Source organism: Ovis aries, chromosome 16, assembly GCF_016772045.2.
Source record: "Ovis aries strain OAR_USU_Benz2616 breed Rambouillet chromosome 16, ARS-UI_Ramb_v3.0, whole genome shotgun sequence".
NCBI lineage: Eukaryota > Metazoa > Chordata > Mammalia > Artiodactyla > Bovidae > Ovis > Ovis aries.
This window is the reverse complement of record NC_056069.1, coordinates 4604616-4628233: the sequence shown is the minus strand read 5'-3', so window position 1 is coordinate 4628233 and position 23618 is coordinate 4604616. Positions and strand designations below refer to the sequence as shown.

General features: G+C 50.5%; 1 protein-coding gene across 2 annotated transcripts in view; it reads right to left on the bottom strand.

Moving 5' to 3' along the window:
* Positions 1-5820: 5820 nt before the first annotated feature.
* The window catches only part of NEURL1B (neuralized E3 ubiquitin protein ligase 1B), a 44770-nt gene continuing 26972 nt past the window's right edge, over positions 5821-23618 (bottom strand). The window contains exons 3-5 of one of the 2 annotated variants that reach the window (XM_015101239.4): positions 13297-14016; positions 10870-10995; positions 5821-10553 (exon numbers count right to left, since the gene is read on the bottom strand). In XM_015101239.4, the coding sequence (XP_014956725.2) occupies positions 10309-10553; positions 10870-10995; positions 13297-14016 (1091 nt within the window). In that variant the 3' untranslated portion in view covers positions 5821-10308. The remainder of the gene's footprint in view (positions 10554-10869; positions 10996-13296; positions 14017-23618) is intronic. The other variant, XM_027979991.3, reaches the window with a different exon arrangement.

Genomic DNA, 23618 nt, shown 5'->3' with positions numbered 1-23618 from the left:
GATACATAGGAGGCGAGAAAGATGCCTATGTTCTGGGCAGACTCTGCCGTCGAGACCCAAGGGATAGGTGCAGATTGTACCTCTGAAGGATTCTGCCTTTCCTCTGGAGCAGGCATTTGTCATTGTCACTAAGCCACGTCCAACTCTTTGTGACCTCAGGGACTGCAGCCTGCCAGTCTCCTCTACCCTCTGTGGGAGCAGGCACACCTGGGGCCTAACACTTCTTATACCTTGGAGGGGGTCCGGTTCCCTCCCTGTCAATTAGGGAGACAAATATGTTTGTGAAGATTCATTGAGAGACTGTGTGCAAATCATGATTTCTTCTGTTTAATAAATCCTGGTTCATTTCTCTTTTGCCCCTAAAATTCAGTCACCAAGCTGGGCTGTTCTAACAAGTCAGGAGGAACATGCCTGGGCAGTAATTTCACTTTCCCCTTTGCCCCACGCCTGATACTACTGCAAAGTTCCACCCCGGAACTTTGGGCCCTAAAGCCTGTCCTGGTGGAAGCCCAACCAAACTGGTTAGCCTGGCCTGGCCTCACCTAGAAACTTACAGGTCCTTATCTCTACCATGACTAAATTTGGATCTCAAATGCAGACAATCAGCCTGGGAATTTCTGATGAACTGTAGCAAGGGCCAGTTGTTCCTGTTGGTTTTTGCAGAGTAGAGAGATGATTTTTCCTAAGAAGTTTAAAAGTAATAATTGGTTATTAAATAAAAGTTGGAAAACATAATGGGAAAAAAGTTACCAATAATGCCAGCAACCGGATACATCCCCGTGGGCATTTTGCTTCCTTTCTTTTGATCATTCCAATGCTTGGTCAGATTTTGAGGCTATTGGTCATTAATTTTTTAAAACATCCATGAGATCAGTGTGTGTGTGCAACACTGGTTTTGTTTGTTTGTTTTCGTTTTGTCTTTTGAATTTTTATTGAGGTGCAGTTGGCTTACGATGCTGTGCTAGTTTCAGGTATAAAGCAAAGTGAGTCAGTTATACACACACATAGATCCAGTCTTTTTTAAAAAATTCTTTTCCCATGTAGGCCATGAGAGTACTGAGTAGAGTTCGTTGTGCTCCACGTCAGGTTATTATTTGTTACCTATTTTGCACAAAGTAGTGTCTATGTGGGCTTTCCAGGTAGCAGGTAAAGAACTGCCTGCAATGCAGGAGACCCCAGTTCGATTCCTGGGTTAGGAAGATCCGCTGGAGAAAGGTATGGCAACCCATTCCGGTATTCTTGCCTGGAGAATTCCCATGAACAGAGGCGCCTGGCAGGCTACAGTCCATGGGGTTGCAAAGTCAGACACGACTGAGTGACCAAGCACAGCACATCACGGTGTGTATATGTCCGCCCCAATCTCCCCATTTATCCCACCCTCCTCTCCTTATCCCCTGGGAATCATAAGCTTGCTTTCTACATCCATGGCTCTGCTTCTGTTTTGTGAATAAGTGCATTTGTTACCCCCCCCTTTTTTAGATTCCACATATAAGTAATATTACATTTGTCTTTCTGTGTCTGACTTACTATCACTCAATATGTTAATCTCTAGGTCTATCCATGTTGCAAATGGCTAATTTCACTTGTTCTAATGGCTGAGTAATATCCCATTGTGTGTCTGTACCACATCGTTATCCATTCCTCTGCTGATGGACATTCAGGTCGCTTCCATGTCCTGGCTCTTGCAGACAGCGCTGCAACTGGGATGCATGCATGCTTTTGAATTATGGCTTTCTCTGGGTATATGCCCAGGATTGGGATTGCGGGGTCATATGGTAGTTCTATCTTCAGTTTTTTAAAGAACTTTCGTACTTTTCTCCATAGTGGCTGTACCAATTTACATTTCTACTAACAGTGTAGGAGGATTCCCTTTTCTCTACACCATCTCCAGCATTTATTGTTTGTAGATCTTTTGACGATGGCCATTTTGACCAGTGTGAGGTGATATCTCACTGTAGTTTTAATTAGCATTTCTCTAATGATTAGTGATGCTGAGCATCTTTTCATGTGCTTTTGGGCCACCTGTATGTCTTCTTTGGAGAAATGCCTATTTAGATACTCCCCCATTTTTTGTTGAGTTGTTTTTGTATGTGCAGTTTTATATCTTGATTTCCCCAGTATATTTTAATATAAACATGTTCCTGTGTTATAAACTGTTTGCTGAGTTCCAGATGCTGTGCCTAGCACATCACTTGAATGAGCTCAGTGATACGTTCATCCTGAAACCAGGAGCTCTTAATATTCTTGCTTTGCAGGTGAGGAAACTGAGACACAAAAAGGTTAAGTGGCCCAGTGTCACGGTGAGGACCTGGCTGTCCGGCTCCACAGTCCATATTATTACCTGGGGATGTATCTGTATCATGTTTTATTCAACATTTTTTAGACATCTGTTGTTCCCCCCTGTGCAGCTTTCCTTCTTCATTGCTCCAATTTTCCCCTCCAGTCGGTGAGTCCCACCCCCAACTCTTAATTGAACAGGTGTGGCTATGGGGCGCAGGCGAGTGCATGTCCTGCGTCTGACCAGTCAGCGCCCTGGATCTCCCTGGCTTCCATGACTGGCTAAGGAAGGGGCACGTGATGCAGTCTGGTCCACTCGGGGACTTCCTCAAAGGCAGGATGTAGCCTGGACCTGCTGTCGGCTGTCTCGTGGAGCTTCCTGAGAACGGGGGACAGAAGAGAGCAGAGGTAAAAGGGGACAGGCCACATCCTGCCGCAGCTTTTCAGATTCCAGGTCAAAGGCACCCAAAGTGAGTTCTTGGGTTTCGATATGGAACGCCTCAGTTACCTGAGCCTTTTAATCTCCCCAAAGCCAGTTCCAGCTGGGTTTCTTTTTTTCTCTTTTTTTTTGAAGAATAGTAAAATATGTTTATCAGTTTTCACAGTCAGACAAAAAGTAAAAGATAATTACAATTGCAAGCCATAATGGAAACATGATTAACCTAACAATATAAAGTAATTACAATCTGGGGGGTTAAGGAGAGTGATGTGGTAAGCGGAAGTGCATGCATGAACAAGTTCTCATCCACCCAGCCAGTCCAGGCTCCGTCTTTTGGTTGGTGCACTTAATCCATTTACATTTAAGTAGTTATTGATATGTATGATCCTATTACCATTTTCTTCATTGTTTTGGGTTTATTTTTTATAGGTTTTTTCCTTCTCTTGCATTTCCTGCCTAGAGGTGTTCCTTTAGCATTGGTTGTGAAACTGGTTTGGTGGTGCTGAATTCTCTTAACTCTTTCTTATCTGTAAAGATTTTGATTTCTCTGTCAAATCTGAACAAGAGTTTTGCTGGGTAGAGTACTCTTGGTTGTAGGTTCTTCCCTTTTATCACTTTAAATATATCACGCCATTCCTTTCTGGCTTTTAGTTTCTGTTGAGAAATCAGCTGATAATCTTATGGGAGTTCCCTTGTATGTTATCTTTGTTTTTCCCTTGTTGCTTTTGATACTTTATTTTTGTGAGTTTGACTAGTATGTGTCTCAGTGTATTCTTCCTTAGGTTTGACCCTGCCTGGGACTCTGCACGTCCTGGACTTGGTTGACTATTTCCTTTCCCACGTTAGGGAAGTTTTCAGCTACTATCTCTTCAGATATTTTCTCAGGTCCTTTCTCTCTCTCTTCTTCTGAGACCTCTATAATGCAAACGTTCGTGTTTAATGTTGTCTCGGAGGTCTCTTAGGCTGTCTTCATTTCTTCTCATTCTTTTCTCCCTATTCTGTTCTGCTGCAGCAGTTTCCACCATTCTGTCCTCCACGTCATTTATCCGTGCTTCTGCCTCAGTTTTTCTGCTAGGGATTCCTTCCAGTGTATTATCCATCTCCGGCTGTTCTTCAGTTCTTCTGGGTCTTTGGTAAACATCTCTTGCGTCTTCTCCTTTCTTTTTCCGAGATCCTGGACCATCTTCGCTATCATTATTCTGACTTGTTTTTCTGGGAGGTTGCTTATCTCCACCTCATTCAGTTGTTTTTCTGGGGTTTTATCTTGTTTCTTCCTCTGGGGACATAATCCTCTTCATTTTCATTTTGATTACCTTTCTGTGATATAGTTTTCATTCTGGCAGCTACAGGATTGTGGTTCTTGCTTATTCTGTCTGCCCTCTGGTGGATGAGGCTTGTGTAAGCTTTCTGATGGGAGAGACTACTGCTAAGTCACTTCAGTCGTGTCCGACTCTGTGTGACCCCATAGACGGCAGCCCACCAGGCTCCCCCGTCCCTGGGATTCTCCAGGCAAGAACACTGGAGTGGGTTGCCATTTCCTTCTCCAGTGCATGAAAGTGAAAAGTGAAAGTGAAGTCGCTCAGTCGTGTCCGACCCTCAGCGACCCCATGGACTGCAGCCTTCCAGGCTCCTCCGTCCATGGGATTTTCCAGGCAAGAGTACTGGAGTGGGGTGCCATTGAGAGACCAGCGATGGGAAAAACTGGGTCTTGCTCTGGTGGACAGGGCAGTCCTCAGTTGAACTGTAACACAATTGTCTGTTGATGAGTGGGGCTCTGCTCCCTCCCTGTTAGTTGTTTGGTGTGAGGCAACCCAGCCCTGGAGTCTATGGGCTCTATAGTAGGGTTAATGGTGACCTCCAAGAGGGCTCATGCCAAGGGGCACCTCCCAGGACTGCCGCTGCCAGTGTCCCAGTCCCCACAGCGAGCCACTGCCACTGCCAACCTGTGCCTCCGCAGGAGAGGCTCCGACATTAGCAGGTGGGTCTGGCTCAGTGTCTTATGGGGTCACTGCTTCTTTCCCCTGGGTCCTGGTGTGCATAAGACTTTGTGCCAAGACTGGAGTTTGTGTAAGCCCTGTGGTCAGGTCCCACTGGCCTGCAGTCAGATTCCCTGGGGATTCCTATTACCTTTGCTGGATCCCCAAGCGGGATCCAGCCTGCTGTGGGGCTCAGAACCTCACAACACTGGAAGGACTTCTTCGGTAGAACTGTCCTCCATTCTGTGGTGGCCCACCTAGTGGGCATAGAATTTGATTTTATTGTGATTGTGATTTTATTCTGACTCTGTCCCTCCTGCTGTCTCACTGCGGCTTCTCCTTCGTCTGCGGATGTGGGGGTATGTTTTTTTCGTGGGTCCTAGCATCCTCCTGTCAACTGTCCAACAGCTAGCTGTGACTTGGGTGCTCTCACGGGAGGAGATGAGTGCATGTCCTTTGACTCCCCATCTTGAACCAGTCTTCATGCCAGCTGGGTTTCTGTCACTTGCAACCAAGAACTCTGACAAGTACCGTTGGTTCTCCATATTTTCAGGCTCTGCATCTGTGAATTCAACCAGCCTCAGATGGAAAGTATTTGAAACAAAAATTTCAGAAAATTTCCAAAAAGCAGAGCTTGAATTTGTTGCACTGGCAGCATTTAAATAGCAGATGCATTGTGTTAGGTATTATAAGTACTCCAGAGATGATGTAAAGTATATGGAGGGGTGCCCAGGTCAAATGCAAATACTACACTGTTCTAATAAGTGACTTGGGCATCTGTGGGTATCCCAAGGTGGGGTGGTGGTGGTCCTGGAGCCAGTCCTGTGAGCAAAGAATGATGAGGAACAACTATAAACCCTAGTTGTTGGTTATTAGGGTTGTTTCTAGTTTCTCACTACTATAAATAATGCTGTAATGACCATCCTTAAATATGGAGCTTATCCTCAATAAGAATTAGTTCCTGAGGATATTTTCTTAGGAGTTACTAAGCAAAAGGTTTGAATATGCTCAGGGGTCTATAGACATTTTGCAAATTATTTTCTCAAGGCTGGCAATGATTTGTATCCCTCACCTCCACTCCCTGACAATGTAGGTAACTGTGATTTTTTAAAACAGTCCTGAAGAGACTTTCTTTTTTAACAAGCCGAAGTTGTATTTGTTTTTTTTTTTTTAAACAGGAAAATTATGTTAATATAAAACAAATAAAAACAGACAAAAATAGAAACACACAACACGCAAAAGCACAACATACAGGACCAGCGCAAACCCTTCCCAACCCACTGCCCTCAGGTTTTGGAACCTTTGTTACAGATCCCCAAAGATTAGTCTGTATTGGAGAGGTCACAGTATTGAATCAGAAAAATAAGAAAAACACATGTTTTAAAAGGTCTGTACACAGGTAGTGGAGGGGTGGGGTGGGGAACATACACTTCTTCACGCCAACATCAAACACACAAGGCAGAAGCTTCAGTGATTGCCACAGATCTCTAGAACACCACCATGTATGCTAGCTCCTGGCCCACTTTTTAAAGTTGCTCTTAAAAGAGGGTTAAAAGTGCACAGACACTTTCATAAGGCACAGACAGATTGTTGTACAAGTCATCTCGTTAGAAAGACGGTGAGACAATTAGACACGGAGAGAGGCCCCGTGTTCCTGAGCCAGAGCCTCTCTGCCAGAGCCAGGGCAGAGACCAGATTGAGCGGTGGAAGGAGACTGCCTCTCATTTGCCAACTCTGTACACTTCTATTCTGGAAATGACTGCGGGTTCCCTGGCCACTTGGGGATTGATCTCCAGCCACCAGTCCCAAGGCCTGAAAGTAGCAGGTAGCTCTCTCCCCACATCTCCCTCCCTGGCAAGGCCTGAGGGCGATCATTAGTTGGTGGGGCCCTGAACGGTTCTTCCAAAGGCCATTTCAGCAGAAGTTTGCTGCCTGTAAGGTGCCTGGCATTCCTAATGCAGAGAAGGGTTTTTGAACTGTGCAGGGGTCTCTGGGTCTGGAAAGCAGTTGTGTACTGACCAAGACAGACCCCCGAGGCAACAGAAGGGCCAAGAGAGCCCCCGAACTCTGCCCCACATGTCTCATGCTGTCCACCCTCTGATGTCAGAGCTGGGCTCCTGTCCCTCGGTCGGCCCTCCTCAGCACGTGTTCACTGAATGACTGGGTGCATGTCTACATGCCGTTTTACCAAATCCCTGAACACTCATAACCGGGTCTCTGGACTACTCAGGAAACCTTTAGTGAGTACCTACTATGTGCCATCACAGGACCCAGCGCTGGACGGGCCAAATACACGTCTACAAACCTGTCCACCTCCTGCTCGGCGCCACGAGCTGCCCATAGGCTTGTCTTTAGACCCAGTTCCCGTCCCTGTGTCCAGAACACAGGCCACGCTGACCAGGAGTTGTGGATGGCTGAAAAAGTCTTGCTACACTTCAGGGAGCAGTGCCCCAGGTAGCTAAATCCCAGAAGACTCCCAGGCCAAAAATGGGCTAGACAAAGGAGTTTGTCTTGACTCGGAAACAGCCAGATTTCTCTGGTGGCACCAGATCACAACAAAGGGGGCATCTTCCAGTCTCCCCTCCCCACCCCCCAGAGGGCCCTGCTTAACAGGGTGGTGGTCACAGGGCCCAGGAAGGTGAATGGGACAAGGCTCTCCCCCAGGCTGCCCAGACAGGTGCCTGTGTGTAATAGCAAGAGGCCAGGAGAAGGTGGCAGTGGGCAGATGAGCCTGAAAGAAAGGACGTGAGTCTTCCCAGGCTTCGGGTGGCAAAGAGGCGTCAGTCTGGGGCTGGAACCCTCACACAGGGGCATGTGCCCGGCTCTCTCCAGGGGCTGCCCAGGTGAACTTCAAGAAAGAAAACTCAAGCAATTTCTTGAGCTTTCTGGACCTGGGGAGAGGCAGTGGAGAGCGTGGGGTTCAGCACCAGGCACCACCAGGCTTGATGCCCAGTCCTGCCACCTCCTGCTTCACTTCGTGGACCTCAGTTTTCTCACCTGCCAAATGGGGGCAATAGCAGATTCCACTGATCCTAAAGAACACAGCTTTTCTACATAACGTCTGAATAAAATGGATTGTATAGCTGTGGCACCTTACAGTTAAAGTTGGCAGTGTTTTTCCCTTAGTGGCACACAGAATGGTGTTTTACAGTTGGTGGTGTTTTCAATATAGTATGAAGACCTGCCTCGCAGGATTGACATAGGGAAGCACCTCTCCAGCGCCGTGCAGGGCACATAGGGCTGCCAATTAAAGGAGCATGGTTCCCGTCCCTTTACTCCTGCCCCTTCTCCAGACAGAACCTAGAGGGCAGTGTGGGCAGCTTCTCTGCAGCGCTGAATAAATCAGTTTAGAGGAAATGTCCAAACTGGGAATGTCTGGTTTTGAAAAGATAAACACCCCTTTAATTCCTCTTGGGAATGGGGATGCTGCTAATAGCGGCTGCACAGTGAGTTACACAGGCCACGAGCTCCCTCCTTCCCAGGTGACAAGTCACCAGGCACGTGTCCTGGTCTGCCCTGGGTCCAGGCCCCAGGTCCCTGGATTCCTGGCCGTGGCTGCACTGAGCCTGGCTGGAACCCGAGGTGACAGGAGAGAGGCGCTGGCTGCAGAGACTTCTGGGGCTTGTGACTGTGGTTCAGTCCAGCCAGGGGAGCTGCTGCCTGGAGAACACCAGCCCAGGGGGGTGATTAGCCTTCTCTCCTGGGGCCTGTGCGTGGCTTTGCCCACACCCAACACGAGGGGGAAAAGAATTCTGCTGGCCGCTGAGCACTGCCTAGGTTTGCAAACTCTTAATCTGGCAAATGGTGAGGTGTCAGTTGCTCCCCGAAGGTTCTGCTGTGAAATTAAAATCTGGGTGTAGTTCCCAAGTTCATGAGGGGAAAAAAAAAAAACCAATCAGGGATTCCTGCAGGGGCAAGAGGAGGATTTCTGAAACTGAGAGCAGGTCAGAATACCAGGTGAAGAAGCAGATAGTCCAAGACCCGGAGCACCACAAGGGCATGGACCGACTGGCCTTAGGAGACTTGATCTACAGAAGGGGCCTCTAGACACCCAGCAAAACGTGTCATATGAACGCGTAAACTCTGAAAGTCCTCCTTTGCTTGTCTGCCTCAATAGATGAACAGATTAGGAACTGGACTAAAAATACCTGTTCTTCACAAGGAATCTTGGACTTTGTAGAATGTTGTGCTGGTCCTCCCAAAAGCTCCGGAGTGGGCAGGTACTAGGTTTCTTCTTAGACAGATCAGGAAGTGAGAAATACAGAGGCTCAGGGCCCTCTAAAGATACAGCACAAGACAGGGAGAAGGTGGGGCCCAGAACTGGGGCCCAGATGGGAACTGCAGGCCGGCCAACTCGTCAACCCAGGCGTGGTCTGGGAGTCTGTAGAGATGGGCCCGGGCAGGGGTGAGTGGGTAAGGGAGGGGAAGCAGGGCCAGGGGTCTAGAAAATGCCCAACAAATTGCCCTGGGGCGGGGGGAGTCGCAAGGTCAGCATTTTCAGAGAGTGTCTCAGTTCCTAGCTAACATCCAAATGATCAGTTAACATCTCAGTAATCAGCAGGGGAAGATGAACTGAGAATCAGAACAAAGATGGTAGCAAAGCCGCGCTTCCTCCCTCTACTTGGCAGCAGGTCACCTTGGTGATGCTCACAGCTGCTGGCGAATGCCAGGCCTAGCATTTCAGCAGGAAATGTGGAGAGCTGAGGAGTGGCCCTTTCCAACCCCAGGGGGCTCACTGGAGTCTAGGATTCTTTCCCTCCCCCAGGAAAAGGGGACCTGCTGTCTTATTTTCCTGCAGATGGTGAGGGTGGTACAGACTGAAAGCATTTATGGGTGGAGTCAAGGGGTGTAGCACTTATTATTAGGTGGTCTGGGGGTGGAGGGCTGACAAGGCTTCTAGAGGGGACACCACCCAGAGCTCTGGCCCCAGCACCCGTCAAAACTGCTCTCCGAGCCTGAGAGACTGAGTTACATCCTAAAAAAGCAAATTGTTCTTTTAGGTTCTCCACCCACCTACCCCCTGCCCCCCTCTAAGGAGCTGCCGCTTTGGAGCTGTAAACAATGAGCTATTTTTCCCTCGCCTTAGAAAATCTGAGTGTCCCTTTGCTATACCATCCGTGGGAGTTCTGTTTAGGTGCAGGTTCCGTATATTCAAAACCAGCTGACGTCATAGCCCCAGAAAGTGAACAGCTTCTTGTCCCGCTGCCGTCTGGGCTCCAGATTGCACGTTCCTTAGTGTTGAATAACCTCCCAGAGCCAGGATCCCTGCATAAATACCAGTGGGTTTCTCTCAGTCATTCTCAGCCCGCCCCCTCTCGCACACACACTCAACCAACCCCAGCAGAAGGCATTGCACACGGGACAGTTTCCCAGCTGAGACCACCGGGGGGCGGCCTTTTGGGGGCACAGCACTTTCAGGCCAGAAGCAACCCTCACTTGAACTCGGGCCCCCGGGGGCCTCATCTCCATGACTGTCACGCCGTGCCCACCACTGCAGGGTGGCGGGCGAGATGGCAGTGCCCTTGGGCTCCCTGGCGGCCATGGTGGTTGCCTGGCCCAGGGGGTGGGCTTCAGAAAGCTGGCCTTGCTCTGGCCACGGCCCGTGGGCGGGCCAGGCTACGGCCTGTAGGTCTTAATGACGTCCTTGATGGGCCGCCGGCAGATGGGGCAGCAGGCCCGGGCCTGCCTCTTGAGCCGCAGGCCACAGCCGTGGCACAGACACATGTGTCCGCACGTGTAGATGACCGTGTCCACCTCGCCGTCGAAGCACACGGTGCACTCGCTGCTCTTGCCGCCCCCCAGCTCCGGCGGGGAGGACATGGGCGACACCGGTGGGCTCAGCGGGGAGCTGGGCGCCGTCACTGCAGGGAGGGAGAATAGGCAGACCTCAACTCGCGGTTCCCAGGTGGGCTCTGCTGGGCCACCCCACGAGGGCAGAGCTTCTGTGCCAGAACCCAAGGGGGATAACTCTGGGAGACACAGAGTTCAGTTTTTCTCCTTCTCCTATGCTCCTACCCCCAAGCAGCAAGCACCGTAATCACCCTTTGGAACGCCACATCCAGATGTTTCTCCTCCCTCCAGGAGAGGATGCGGGGCTGGGGGCAAGGTCCGGAAGGGCTGGCACAGCCACCAGTGCAGCCCATCTCCCTGCACCCCCGAGGGTCCACACGTCCTTACCCAGGGATGACTCAGATGCTGAGGAGGACTGGTTGACACTGAAGGCCATGTCGGAGTCGCTGTCGTCCTGGGAGCCGCTGAGGGACCCTGACGGGGATGTGGTCGCAGGGCTGGACTGCAGGGTTCCTGAGATCAAAGAGAATCCATCAGGGACATGGGAGGTGGGCTCTGCTCTGCTAGTCCCTGGCTCTTTACTGCTTTGCACCTTCACTTCCTCGTGGATCTAATGGAGAACAAGAGCTACCGTGTAGGATTCTGCTAAGAATTGATGGCATCGCACAAGTGGGGTAGACATCTGGTCTGTGTCTGCCTGACCTCCATTCCTGTTTCAGAAACAGCACTGGAATTTTGTTGGAGGTACTACTTCACCCTCATGCACACGATCCAGGCCAAGCCAATAAGAACGAACTTCTACCCTTGGTCTCAGTGGTGGTTCAGGGAAAGTGGAAGTGAAAGTCACTCAGTCGTGTCTGAATCTTTGCAACCCCATGGACTATAGCCTGCCAGGCTTCTCTGTCCATGGAATTCTCCAGGCCAGAATACTGGAGTGAGTTGCCATTCCCTTCTCTAGGGAATCTTCCCAACCCAGGGATTGAACCAGGTCTCCCGCATTACAGGTGGATTCTTTACCATCTGATCTACCAGGGAAGCCCAGGAATACTGGAGTGGGTAGCCTATCCCTTCTCCAGCAGATCTTCCCCACCTGGGAATTGAACCAGGGTCTCCAGCATTGCAGGTGGATTCTTAACCAGTGAAGGGCACAAAACTCAAGCAAGGCCTGCAAGCCCAAATTCTGTGACTTTTACTAGCACCGCTAGGAAAGAAGGGACCCATTCCATCGAGGGAAAAGTGTGGTGCTATAGGGTGTGTCTGAGAGGGAAGCCAACACAGAGGAAAGTAGAGCTTAGAGATGGAAAGAGAAGTAGAATCCTGATGACATACTTTTAACACCTAGATCCAGCTGTTCCTGAATCCATCCAATACACTCCCAGACTTCTAAGGTATGTGGGTACTCCCCAAATTCCTTTTGCTTACGGCACTGTGAGTGGGGTTTTGTTACTTGCAACTACAAGACTCCTGACTAGTGTTCAACGTGGATGGGTTTTCTTCCCTGAACTGTTGGTTCAGGAAATGATGGTTATTTCTGATGTGAAGAGACACACCCCGCTCTGTGTCCTACTAGAGGACTGATGGGCAGACTACAGCACCAGGGCTGCTGTCAGATAGGGATCAGGAGGGCAAGTCTCTGGCCTCCGAATGCTGCTCTCTCTTCTCCTCCTGACCACTCAAGGCTCATCCTGGTTCTCCTAGGGGTGCTGGGGAGAGGGAGAAGGACTCTAGGCTTAGTTCTTGCAAAGCCCCAGTGGGAACTCAGGCAACTTATTTCAGGATGAAATGATGACTATATCTGATAGTCCCTTAAACAAACCCCAAACCAACCAAATGACAACCACTGCCACCCTGTTCCTCCCCTGTCCTCAGTTAAACAGCACGTCACTGTCGTTGCTAATGCTACTTACTAAACACGCTGCATATGGCAGGCACATGCTAAAAGCGCTGTATACATCATTTCATCCTCACAACCGCACGATGCGGGTCATCGCTCCCTTTCTACACAGAAGACATCTTCATGGATAATGATACTGGTTTTACAGGGGTATCAGGAGGATAAAACTGAATGACGTGACATATGAAGTGTTCATTATTTCTGTCATTGTTTGGACTTTCTAAAACTTGAAAACAGAGTTATGCTCTCTGGAAGCCTTCCCTGATCACCAGCCCGGCTCCACCAAGCTGGAGAAGCCCCTCTGCTGTAGCGAACGTCACACCGTGCAAATCTCCGTTTGGGTGCCAGAGAGGATGTGAGGAGGTCCAAGGTTCTGTACCCAGCCTTCTGCCCTGCCCATCTTGGGCGCTCACGGACTGGCCCATAGCTGGAGGCGGGGTGCACTCTGTGTTTATGTGTGGCATGAACGAATGCTAAACTCCATCTCAAAAGGTGGTGGGTCAAGCCTGCACCCCATTTTCTGTAGATGATGTTATTCTCATTTTCCTCTTTTAAATGTAGCTGTATTTTCTTTATCTCTGGCACGTAACATACTCTATATAATGTGAAAATATGCATATAATAAAGCATAATAATGGGGAAAAAAAAATGCCAGGTCCTAACACCAGCGGGTTCCTTGGGTTGGTATGCACAGGGTGTGGTCCAGGGATAGGCATCCCCAGGGCCCTGGTTAAAAATGCATCTTCTGGGGGCCCACCAGTACTGAGTCGGAGACTCTAAGTGGAGGCCAGAAGGTTCTGCTAAGCGCTCAAGTCTGGAGGACTGCTGGCTGGGCTTCAGCGGCCGCAGGAGCGGCTACCTCCCCAGCGGCGCCGGGTTTCCGGGGACGAGCCCCGCGCACGCGCAGTCGGGGCACTCACCGAGGAGGCGCAGCTGGCCGGCGGCGCCGCCGCGCACGGCGAAGAAAGCCCAGAGCGCCTGCGTGGTGTCGACGCACAGCAGGCGGCCGCGCGGGCGCCCGTTGACGCCCAGGAGCACGTCGCCGCCGGGCCGCAGCGTGAAGCTGAGCGCGTCGCCGCCGCTCGGCACCGGCCCGGCGCGCGCCACCACCCAGTACTCCTTGCGGTCGATGAGCGCGTCGGGGTCCGCGGGCAGCTCGGCGGGCCGGAGCCCTCCCGGGTCGCACGACGTGATGCCGAAGGCCAGCGCGCCGGGCGCCGCCAGCCCCGGGCGGCCCACTTCCACGAAGAGGCTCTCGCCGGGCCGCAGTGGGCGCTCGGAGAAGACGAGGGTGCGGCCGCCGTCGGGGCGCGGCGCGCAGGCCACCTTGCGGTCGAGCGACAGGCTCACGTCGGGCCCGCGCGTCGCGTGGAAGCGCAGGTCGGCCTCGAGCAGCGCCGGCGACGACGAGGGCCGCTGGCGCTCGCGCGGCACGCACGGGATGGCGGCGGCCGCGTGGTCGGCGGGGGCCGGGCCTGGGGCGCGGCCCAGCGCCAGGTGGCCCAGCTTGGCCACCACCTGGTTGTTCTCGAGCTCGTTGTTGTCGAAGTTGGCCGCGTCGTGGCTGCTGGGCGGCAGGCAGGCGCTGAAGCGGGCCTGGCCGAGGCGCGCGGGCGTCAGCGTGTCGGCGAACCCGCTCTCTGCGCAAGGAGGGCAGAAGATGGGCGGTGAGCGCGAACCCGCAGAGCAGGCCGCGACCTCCCCGCGCCCCACCCCGCCCGGCCCGCCGTTTCCTTCCCTGTTTCCTTCCTTATTTAAGATCTCCCGGAGCGTAGACTTGAATTAAGCATCGCCCCGAGAGCACTGGCATAATCGTATCTTTGGGATGGTGCGACCAGGCCCTTCCTCCCTTTTTCCCCCTCTTACCCGCATCCCTCCATCCTTTCCTCTCCCTCTTTACTCTCTTCTACTTTTCCACCTTTGCAGCTTCTCCTCCTCCCTACCCCCCGCCCCCCGAATATTTTGAAGATTTAAAGGGCCTTTAAAAATCACTACTTTCTGCCTCCCCAACGAGTACATAAGCTCCTAGGGAAGGAGCAAACCCTTTGAGTTTGTGGCCTTACTCTGACAGGGTGTCACTTTAAGTAAGCTTCTTTCCACAGATTCTCATTTAGTCTTCATGCTACCTCTGAGGTGTGTACCGTTCCCACCCACCATTCATTCAGCAAAGAAGGGAGCTGAGGCACAGAGGGGCTAGGGAACATGACCAGGGTCGCCCAGCAACCAGGTGACAAAGTCAGGACTGGACCCCGGGGCTGTCAAGTTCATGCTGCCTCTGAAAGAAGGCCTGTCCTCACTGCTGTGTCTGCAGCAGGGAGCACGATACTTGGGTGCTATTCGAACTTTTAATGTGTAAGGTTTCTGCAGGAAAGGGACTCATTTTATGGAACAGGACACCAAAGGGGAGTTTTTTAAAAGTCACAGTCATGAAGATATTTTTTGAGTAACTTAGTAATATGAAAAAATGCTCCTGATCTATATTAAGTAAAAAAGCAAATAAAAATAGTGTTTGTCATTCAGTTAATAGGTCTTCATGCTTTGGTAGATTAGGTGTTGATCATCTCCCCACCTACACCGTGAGGCCCTGGAGGGCAGCGTCTGTGACAGTCTGTTTACCACCAAGTCTCAGGGCTTAGCAGAGTGCTTGGCAGATAGCCTTCATGATTATGTAGTATATTCGATGAGGAAGTGAATGAGATCTCTAGGTCTGACTGCCAGTCAATAACAGATATCAGGGAAAGAAAGAATTCGTTTGAAATTGTTTTTGTGATAAAAATAATTCTTGTTAACAAGTAAATGAAGCAAGAAAAAGTGTCTTCTCAAACTTTTAAAATGGGACCACTCCAGCTAAGATTTTCTTAGTGTTCTGTCATTTATATCATGGGAAAAAATATTTGTTTCTCTTTAGTTTTTCAAATATTAAATCATAACATGAACATGATTTTCAAAAGCACGCCCGAACCGCTGGTGAGAGCCTCATATGTAATTCCCTACCCTGACTCCCTCCATCACCAACTCAGTGGACATGAGTTAGAGCAAACTCTGGGAGATGGTGAAGGACAGGAAAGCCCAGTGTGCTGCAGTCCACGGGGTCGCAAGGAGTCAGACGTGACTGAGGGACTGAACAACTCCCTCCGTGTACAGGGCGGAGGTTGCACACTGGCCATCCAAGTTCTGATGCTGGTTCACAGACCTGTCTGGTTGGCCTACTGGTGTTCTTCCTTGGTTTTGTTTTTTAAACTTTTTGAAAAAAATAAATGCATACAATTGATTATAGCAAACATACCTAATCATTGGTTCTTCCCCAGAGTCCACAGTTATCATTCATGACCAATCTTGTTTCATTGATGCCCCCATCATTCTCCCTCCTATTACTATTTTGAAGCAAATCCTAGACATGCCATTTTATCTTAAAAAATTTCAGTATGTCTGTATCAAATTTAAAGACTTCTTGTCATATTGTGTGTGAGAATATACTTTTTCCCCAGTTTGTTTGAATGAAGATCCAAATAAAATCCACTCATTGTCATTGGTCTCTTTTAAGCTATGGATGTCTCTTCTTTTTCCCCCTTCTGTTGGTTTGTTAAAGCAACACTTGGTCTTTAAAAAAAAATTTTTTTTTTTTTTTTAAATTCATGGCCAAGACTTGTGAGTCAGGATATTTCACTTTAAACTGGATTTGCAGCCTCTTTTGCAAAATCAGTTCTGGTAAAGCAAGGGTCTGAATTCCAGCATGTCACCAGTGGGTGAAAGCTTGCTCCCTTTCCCCATGGCCCTGAGCTGGCCCCTTCACCTGTCTCGGCTACTTGCTTGGGCTCTGTGGACATTTGAGTTTGTCTTGTGTTACAGGATGTTTCCCTGTAACATGAAGGAAGAAGAACGATTTCAGTTTGGTCCTTAGTTTGGTGCTTGTGTCTCTATGTCTGTCTGCACTACTATATGTGTAGAGGAAATCAAGGTCTAGAAAACAAAATGCTAATGGTTATTATTTCTCAGGTGGGTAAGGTTATGAGGAATTGTCTTCAGATTTTTCTGTGTTTTCCAACTTTTCTACAGTAAACATGTATACTACAAAGTTTTATCATCAAAACCCCCGATATTTTTAAAAAATCAAGTTTTCAATTAATATTTAACAATGTGGGAAAATGCCTGTGATACTGAACAACAAAGAATACTGAACTGTATGATTTGGTTCTAATTACGTGGGAAATGTGTGCATGGGATGCGCAGGAAGGGACGAAATACAGAGAGATTTGAGGGTGATTGTCTCTGGGTAGAAATTTGCTTCTTAAGAGTTTTCAGATGTTTTCATTTTTCTTTAATGAACAGATACTGATTTTCTGGGGCTTCCCTAGGAGCTGGTGGTAAAAAAAAAATCCACCTGTTAATGTAGGAGACATGGGTTTGATCCCTGGGTTGGGGAGATCCCCTGGAGAAGAAATTGGCAACCCGCTCCAGTATTCTTGCCTGGAGAGTCCCATGGACAGAGGATTGCACCTGTGGGCTACAGTCGCAAAGAGTTGGACATGACTTAATGCCTCAAACAACAAAGCAACTGATTTTGTAATCAGAAAAAAAAAAAAAACCCAAAATGAATAAGAGTAGACTAACACAAGCACTTTTTGCTTTTTTTTGATAAAGCATTCAAGACAAGTGGATGTTTCCGGGAGCCTGTTGGTGTAATGCATTTTCCCAGGGTTCCCTGCCCACCACAGTCATCCTGTGAGGCCATGCCCAAAGCTCTTCTTCCTTGCCCCTAACAGCTCCACAGAAGAACCCTTTCTTCAGTAGAGCACCCTAATTAAGATCATGGCCTGGAGATGGCTACACTTAGGTTCAAGTCTTGGCTTCAGCCCTTCCTGACTACGTGACTTTAGGTTAGTCACTTCACTTCTTGGAATCTCAACTTTCTCAGCTTAAAATGGAATAATGATGACACCTGCCCTCTACACTCCTACCCATGGTGTTACAGAGATTAAATTAGATGCTTTTGTAGAGTCTAGCACAGCATGGCACAAAGTAAGTGCTCAAAAGCTGTTGATTATCATTATTCCTTCAACATTTACTAACAAAATGTATAGAGTGCTTGCCACGTGCCAAGCAGTGTGCTGGACCCTGGGCGAAGAGGACAACAAGCAGGCACGGAGCTCCCATTCCAGTGGGAGGGACAGACGGTAATGAAGCATCTGACAGAAAACTAACTCTTCTTCCCAACTCTGATGAGTGCTGCCATCACAGGTGAGAGCTGCCGTCTCACGATGCTCTGAAAAATGGGAACATGCCAGTAGGGGATTTTGGAGACTCCGAGAGGCAAGGTGAGTTACTCCAAGTCCCGCATCCAGGCAGTGACAGAACTGGTATTCTCTGATTGTATCAAAGGTCAGAAGAGCCTGAGAATGGGTCAGAACAGCTCTCTTGGAGCCAAGACACAAAGGCTGAGGGAATGGTGGCTGGGGCTGGAGCGTGAGCATTCCAGAAGAAAGAACAGCGTGTGCGAAGTCCGAGGCAGTGCACGCTGGTCTGTCTTCCAGGCTAGCATCAGAGTGTGTGACAGCACCTCACCCCGGGCCTGGCACCCAGGAGTCCCTCAGAAAGGCTGGGTCTCCCTGCTTTATTCAGGGCGCTGTGTCCCCATCAGGCACTGTACCTGGGCGAGGCAGGCCCAGGATGGCAGAGTGCTGGCTTACACCTGACACGAGAATCTACCTATCAAAGATTCCCTGTGGAGCATCTGACAGGTGGCTACAGGCAGAAATCCAGCCACATCAAGAGACCACCAAGGAAGCTTATCAAAACTGCCTGGCTCTAACCTGTGACTCGACTCCAAACCCGCTCTCTGGACCTGGTGAAAGTATATACAGCCATTTACTTAAGCATCAGTCAGAAGCAACTCCATGCATTCATTATCCTTAGCAATCCTTAACCACTGTCCCATGCAAGCACATTTCACAGTGGGAGAACACTGAGGCTTTGCAAGGTAGAGTGTTACTCAAGGTCACCTAGCCAGAGTTGATGGAAATGGGATTCCATCTCAGGCTATGTGACTCGTAAGCCAGGCTCCTTTATACTAGTAATACTGCCCCCAAATGTAGCTATCCTTGTTGTTCTTTGAGCTGCCCAGCACGAGGACTCAGTCCCAGGTCAGCTGGAGCTGTTGCCCCCAGGGGGCCTGATTTCCCTGAGGAAGCGTCCAACAGGCACCCCTTCCCTCCACGATCATCCGCCAGGCACCGCCAGAGAGCAGCAGTCCCAGGTGCGGCACGTGGAGGCTGGGCTAGCTGGGCTGGTGCCCTGACTTCCCACTCTCTAAACCACCTCCAGGCCTGCTTCTGGTCTGCGATGGAGTTCAGTTCCTCCCCTTCTTCCTGGCTTTCTCAGGTCAACCATGTCTGGGCCTGGCAGTAAAGCAGAATTTATGCCACGAGAGAAACCTAGCTTTGTGTGAAGATGAAAATGAGGACTGAAGAACCGGAGACAAGGGACCCCCCCCCCCCCGCCCCCCAGTCACTTCAGTGTGTCAGAAGGACCGCTTTGGGATGTGTCCTGGAGGCAGACGTGCCAGAACAGTCTAACAGAAGGGGTGCTGGATGAGAAATCGAGCATGACTCTTGAAGTCTGGACCGATTCACCAAGTGGGTGGTGCCATCCACGGTGACGGCTGTCTGAATGTGCTCTGTGTGGGAAGCCTCTTCAGACACCAGGAGGAGATGTGAGTGGGCAGGGCAAGTCTGGAGTTCAAGGGCGGTGTTAGGGCTGGGAATATGGATTTGGGAGCCAGCAGCTTAGACATGGGATTCAAGGGCCAATGACAAGCTCAGATCATCTGGAGAAAGGGGAGATAAAAAGAAATACTTTGCCAACAAAGGTCTGTCTAGTCAAAACTATGGTTTTTCCGGTAGCCATGTATGGATGTGAGAGTTGGACTATAAAGAAAGCTGCGCACCAAAGAATTGATGCTTTTGAACTGTGGTGTTGGAGAAGACTCTTGAGAGTCCCTTGGACTGCAAGGAGATCCAACCAGTCCATCCTAAAGGAAATCAGTCCTGAATGTTCATTGGAAGGACTGATGCTAAAGCTGCAACTCCAATACTTTGGCCACTTGATGCAAAGAACTGACTCATTGGAAAAGACTCTGATGCTGGGAAAGACTGAAGGTGGGAGAAGGGACCAACAGAGGATGAGATGGTTGGATGGCATCACCGACTCAATGGACATGAGTTTGAGCAAGCTCCGGCAGTTGGTGATGGACAGGGATGCCTGGCATGCTCAGTCCATGGGGTCGCAAAGAGTCGGACACGACTGAGCAACTGAGCTGAACTGAAATAGAAATGGCCTTGCCTCAGTTGTTAAACTGTACAGTTGTGTATGCACTTTCCTCCATGCATATTTAAGTAAGAGGACACTTTAATAGTGAGAAGGAAAGAGAATGAAGAGGGCCTAGGACAGAATGCTGGGGCTTTCAGCATGTGGAGCCAGGCAGGGAGGAGCCAGCAAGTGGGCCAAGGAGGAGAGGCGCAGGAGGTGGAAGGAGAACCAGGAGCTTTGGAGGCCTGGGGCCAGAAGCAGGGTGGCGAGGCGGGAGAGGTCACCTGGGGCAGGAGTGAGGCCTGGTGAGAGAATGGGGACGACCGCCCTGGGCTTGGCAGCACGAGGCCGAAGCCCGCGGAGCAGCGGGGACGGCTCTACTGCAGCCAGATTTTGGTACATGAGGGAGACATTGCCTAAGATGGAGCAGGGTTTCTGGCGGTCCACGAGCACTGGCTTCCCATGTGTTACTGTGGCGGCTGGGAACACCTTTCTTCCCAGCACCTGAGGGTGCCGTGGCCAGGAGAAGATGAGGTGCTAACACTGACCCAGCTGGGGCATGGGGTGAGTCAGGCCAGATCGGATCACTGATGACTGTGTGGGTAACTGGTAGAGATCAAGTGTTGAACCTCCTCAGTACCCATCCATTGCTGCACATACGACAAAGCCTGGGGAATATAAGCAGCTGTTTTTGGTTTAACTTCAAGAGAAAGCCTTGTTGGCAGAACCTAAAAATTACTGGCTGGTACCTGCCCCACTGTTTGAATGGACGATACACCAGGCTACGGACCCACCGTTTCTTGTCTCCCTCGGCTCCTAAGCAGGTTCAGCTTTACCCACGACTGCAGTCCTGTGCCAGCGCAGAAACAGCAGAAACGGTCTGGAAGCACAGCGATACGCAGTGTAGAACACACATGGTCGGAGAGGGTTTGGGGCTTGTCTCTTTCCCTGTTCTTAAATTGCTAGCTATACGTTCTATTGTTTGAATAGTAATTATGAGAAATCAGAGGGGGCTGTAAAGGTGATAATGGTTCATTTCCTTTGCGGTCTACTCATACTGTTTTGTACAATGTTAAAGAAAGTTGCTTTCTATTTGTGTCTTTTTAATTTCACATTCAACATTTTTTTTTTTTTTAATTAAATTTCACTGGGCTGAGCTGAAGCAGGGATTGGGAGGGGGCGGTATAGACAACACCTTTAAGGAAGTTTCGCTCTGAAGGAGAGCAGAGAAATGGTAGCAGCCAGTGGAAGAGATTGTCAAGGGCATTTTCTTTAAAGATGGGAGCTACCAGAACCCTGTGTGTGCTCATGGGGATGGTTCTGTGGAGCGGGAGCGGGGGGCTGGAGAAATGGATAAATGACCAGAGAATGTCCCTACACAGGCAGAGGGGACAGGAACAGAGCTCCTTCCACCACGGGCGCGGGAGGGCAGGCAGCAGGCAGGGTGCCGGGGACGGAGACGGAGTGAGGATGACGGGCACCGAGCCTGCACTTTTCTGCATGCCTCCCAAAGGCGGCTGGACAGGTCGACAGACAGGCCTTGGCTGGTCCCTGGCAGTGCTGGCTGTGGCCTCAGCTTCCCCTTGCAGTGTGGGGAGCCCCACCCCCGCCTCACAGGCCTGTGGGGAGGACGGAGGGCAGAGCTGTGGAAAGAGTAACCGTGTGCCTCGCGCTGCACCCGGCACACAGTGGGCCTTCAGGGCCCCTAGCAGGACATGGCCACAGAGTGGCAATCCCACACCTGACGGGGAAAGAAGCCTTCATGCCAGCCTGCCAGGCAGAGGCCTGACTGTGGGGGCGGGGCTGGGCGCTGGGCTGGGCTGTTTGTAAAGGAAACTATACCGATGCCCCATTGCTCCGAGCGGGTCCCCTTCAGGCCAGATGAAGCCAGCAGCAGCCGCTACCGCCAGCCTGATGCGGGTGCTCACAGGTCCCACGCCAAGGCACTTCTCTGCGTCCCGGGCCACACCCTATCACCCCATGGCCACTGGTGAGCTGGCAGGTCCCTGCCCCACTCTGGGCCTCAGTTTCCTCATCTGCAGCATCTGGAGTGATGCACTCAGACCCGCAGGCCATGATTTAGATCGACAAGTTTGTCTTTATCACATAATTTGTTCATAAGCCCAACGAACAGATACTGACTCTGGAACCACCAACCGTTAGGTGACCTTGGCCAAGTTATCCATCCATGCTGGGTGTGTGGATGGGGACAAAACTGTTTCCTGTCTCACGGGGTTCTTGTGAGGACTGGAGGACATTACCAGGTAGAGCTCTCAGCATGGTTGCCCGGGCTGAGTAGGTCCAGTAAGTTAACAGAAGGGCTCACGGCTTTCAAGGTTGGTTAATATATAAAGCCTTTGGAGAGCTGGTGTTTCTGACTTCTGGCATCCAGTCCCTGCTGCTTCTGGTCTCAGCACCAGCTTTTCTTTAGAGGGAACTTCTCCCTGCCCCGTTTCCATTCAGTACCTTGAGCAGGGAGCCTTAACTTGGCCAGTCCCTCTAGCTCATCCCTCTGGCCATGGAGATCAGTGAGGCCAGATCTTGAGATCACAGCAGCTTTCCTGCTAGACTTGTTAAGTTCACAAGATATGGAACTGGTGTCCTTGCCCCCACCCCAAAGCGAAGGCCTGCTGGAGGATGACACAAAGACAGGAAAGGGGATAAAGGCAGGCCAATATTCTGGGTGCTATTCCTCGGGCCCCTGCATTGAGCCAGGCTAACAAGCAGCTGCTTCCTGGAATTTGCAGTCCATGAGACACTAATTCCCTTTATTTTTGCTTCAGTGAGATTGAACCAGTTTCCATCTCTTGAAAGCAAAGGTTTCTGAAGCACAGTCTGCGATGCTATGGCCTTGGGCTGGTGGCCTATGTTCAGTCTGACCAGCATTCTGCCACTGGGCAGCGGCCCTGATGTGGACCACTCCTGAGCTGCCTGGAAGAGGGACAGGGCCACCCCAGGACAGCATGAGGCCTACACTCCAGAGCTCAGGGAAAGGGCTTCTTCAGAGGAAAAGGAGCCAGGAGAGGGGGAACAGGTGTGCATGACTTGGCTGAACCTTCCTCTCCTGGGTCCCAGAACTGCTCGACTCAGCAGAAAGTAATTTGCTCCTTCTCTTTGGTCCAGAGGAGCATCCAGGGAAATCACAAGCTCTCAGGATAGACCACTCTGGGCCCCAGTAAGCCCATCCTGATCAGTGCCCCAGAGAATGTAACCCCAGCAGCCACAGGGCAGCCCTGGGGAAGAATGTTTCCAGTAATGCTGTCTGCACGGGGGCAACCCAGGTATCCAACAGTTAGGAAACACGGAACCAGACAGACACTGATAAATCTTAAAATGGGGCAAGTAAAAAAGGAAAACAGTAAGATCTTTAGCACGATGCCATCCACCTATGCATGCCAATCATACAAAATAGCTCTACGTATTTTTTAAAAATACATGCTCAAGGACTTACGCCAAACATCAAGAGTGGTGCTTATTTGGGCAGGGGAAAGTGTGAGTGGGAGTCGGGATTGGAGATGAAGCAGAAAAGTCAAAACAAGAGAAGGAGCTTGTGTGATGCTGCCATGCCCTGAGCTAGAGGTCTGAGGAACTCAACTCGGTACCAGAAAGGGAGGAGGAACAGGCTCGTGCAGAGAGGATCACTGTGATCACAGTCCTGGCTGCACCCGGGGATCACCCCAGGAGCCTTAAGAAGTCTGGATGCCCGGAGCCAACCCCCAGGTTCTGATCTAATTGGCCTGGGTGCAGCCTGGAAACTGGAGTTCTGAGAGGCACGACCCCCACGCCCCCCGACAGGTGACCTCAGTATGCAGCCAAGGCTGAGGCCACCAAACTAAAGGGAGACGCACCTGGCCTCTAATCCTGGCTCTGTCGCTCTCAAACCAAGATATTCCCTTCTCCAAGCCCTCGACTGCGCATCTAGAAGGGCCTCAGTTAT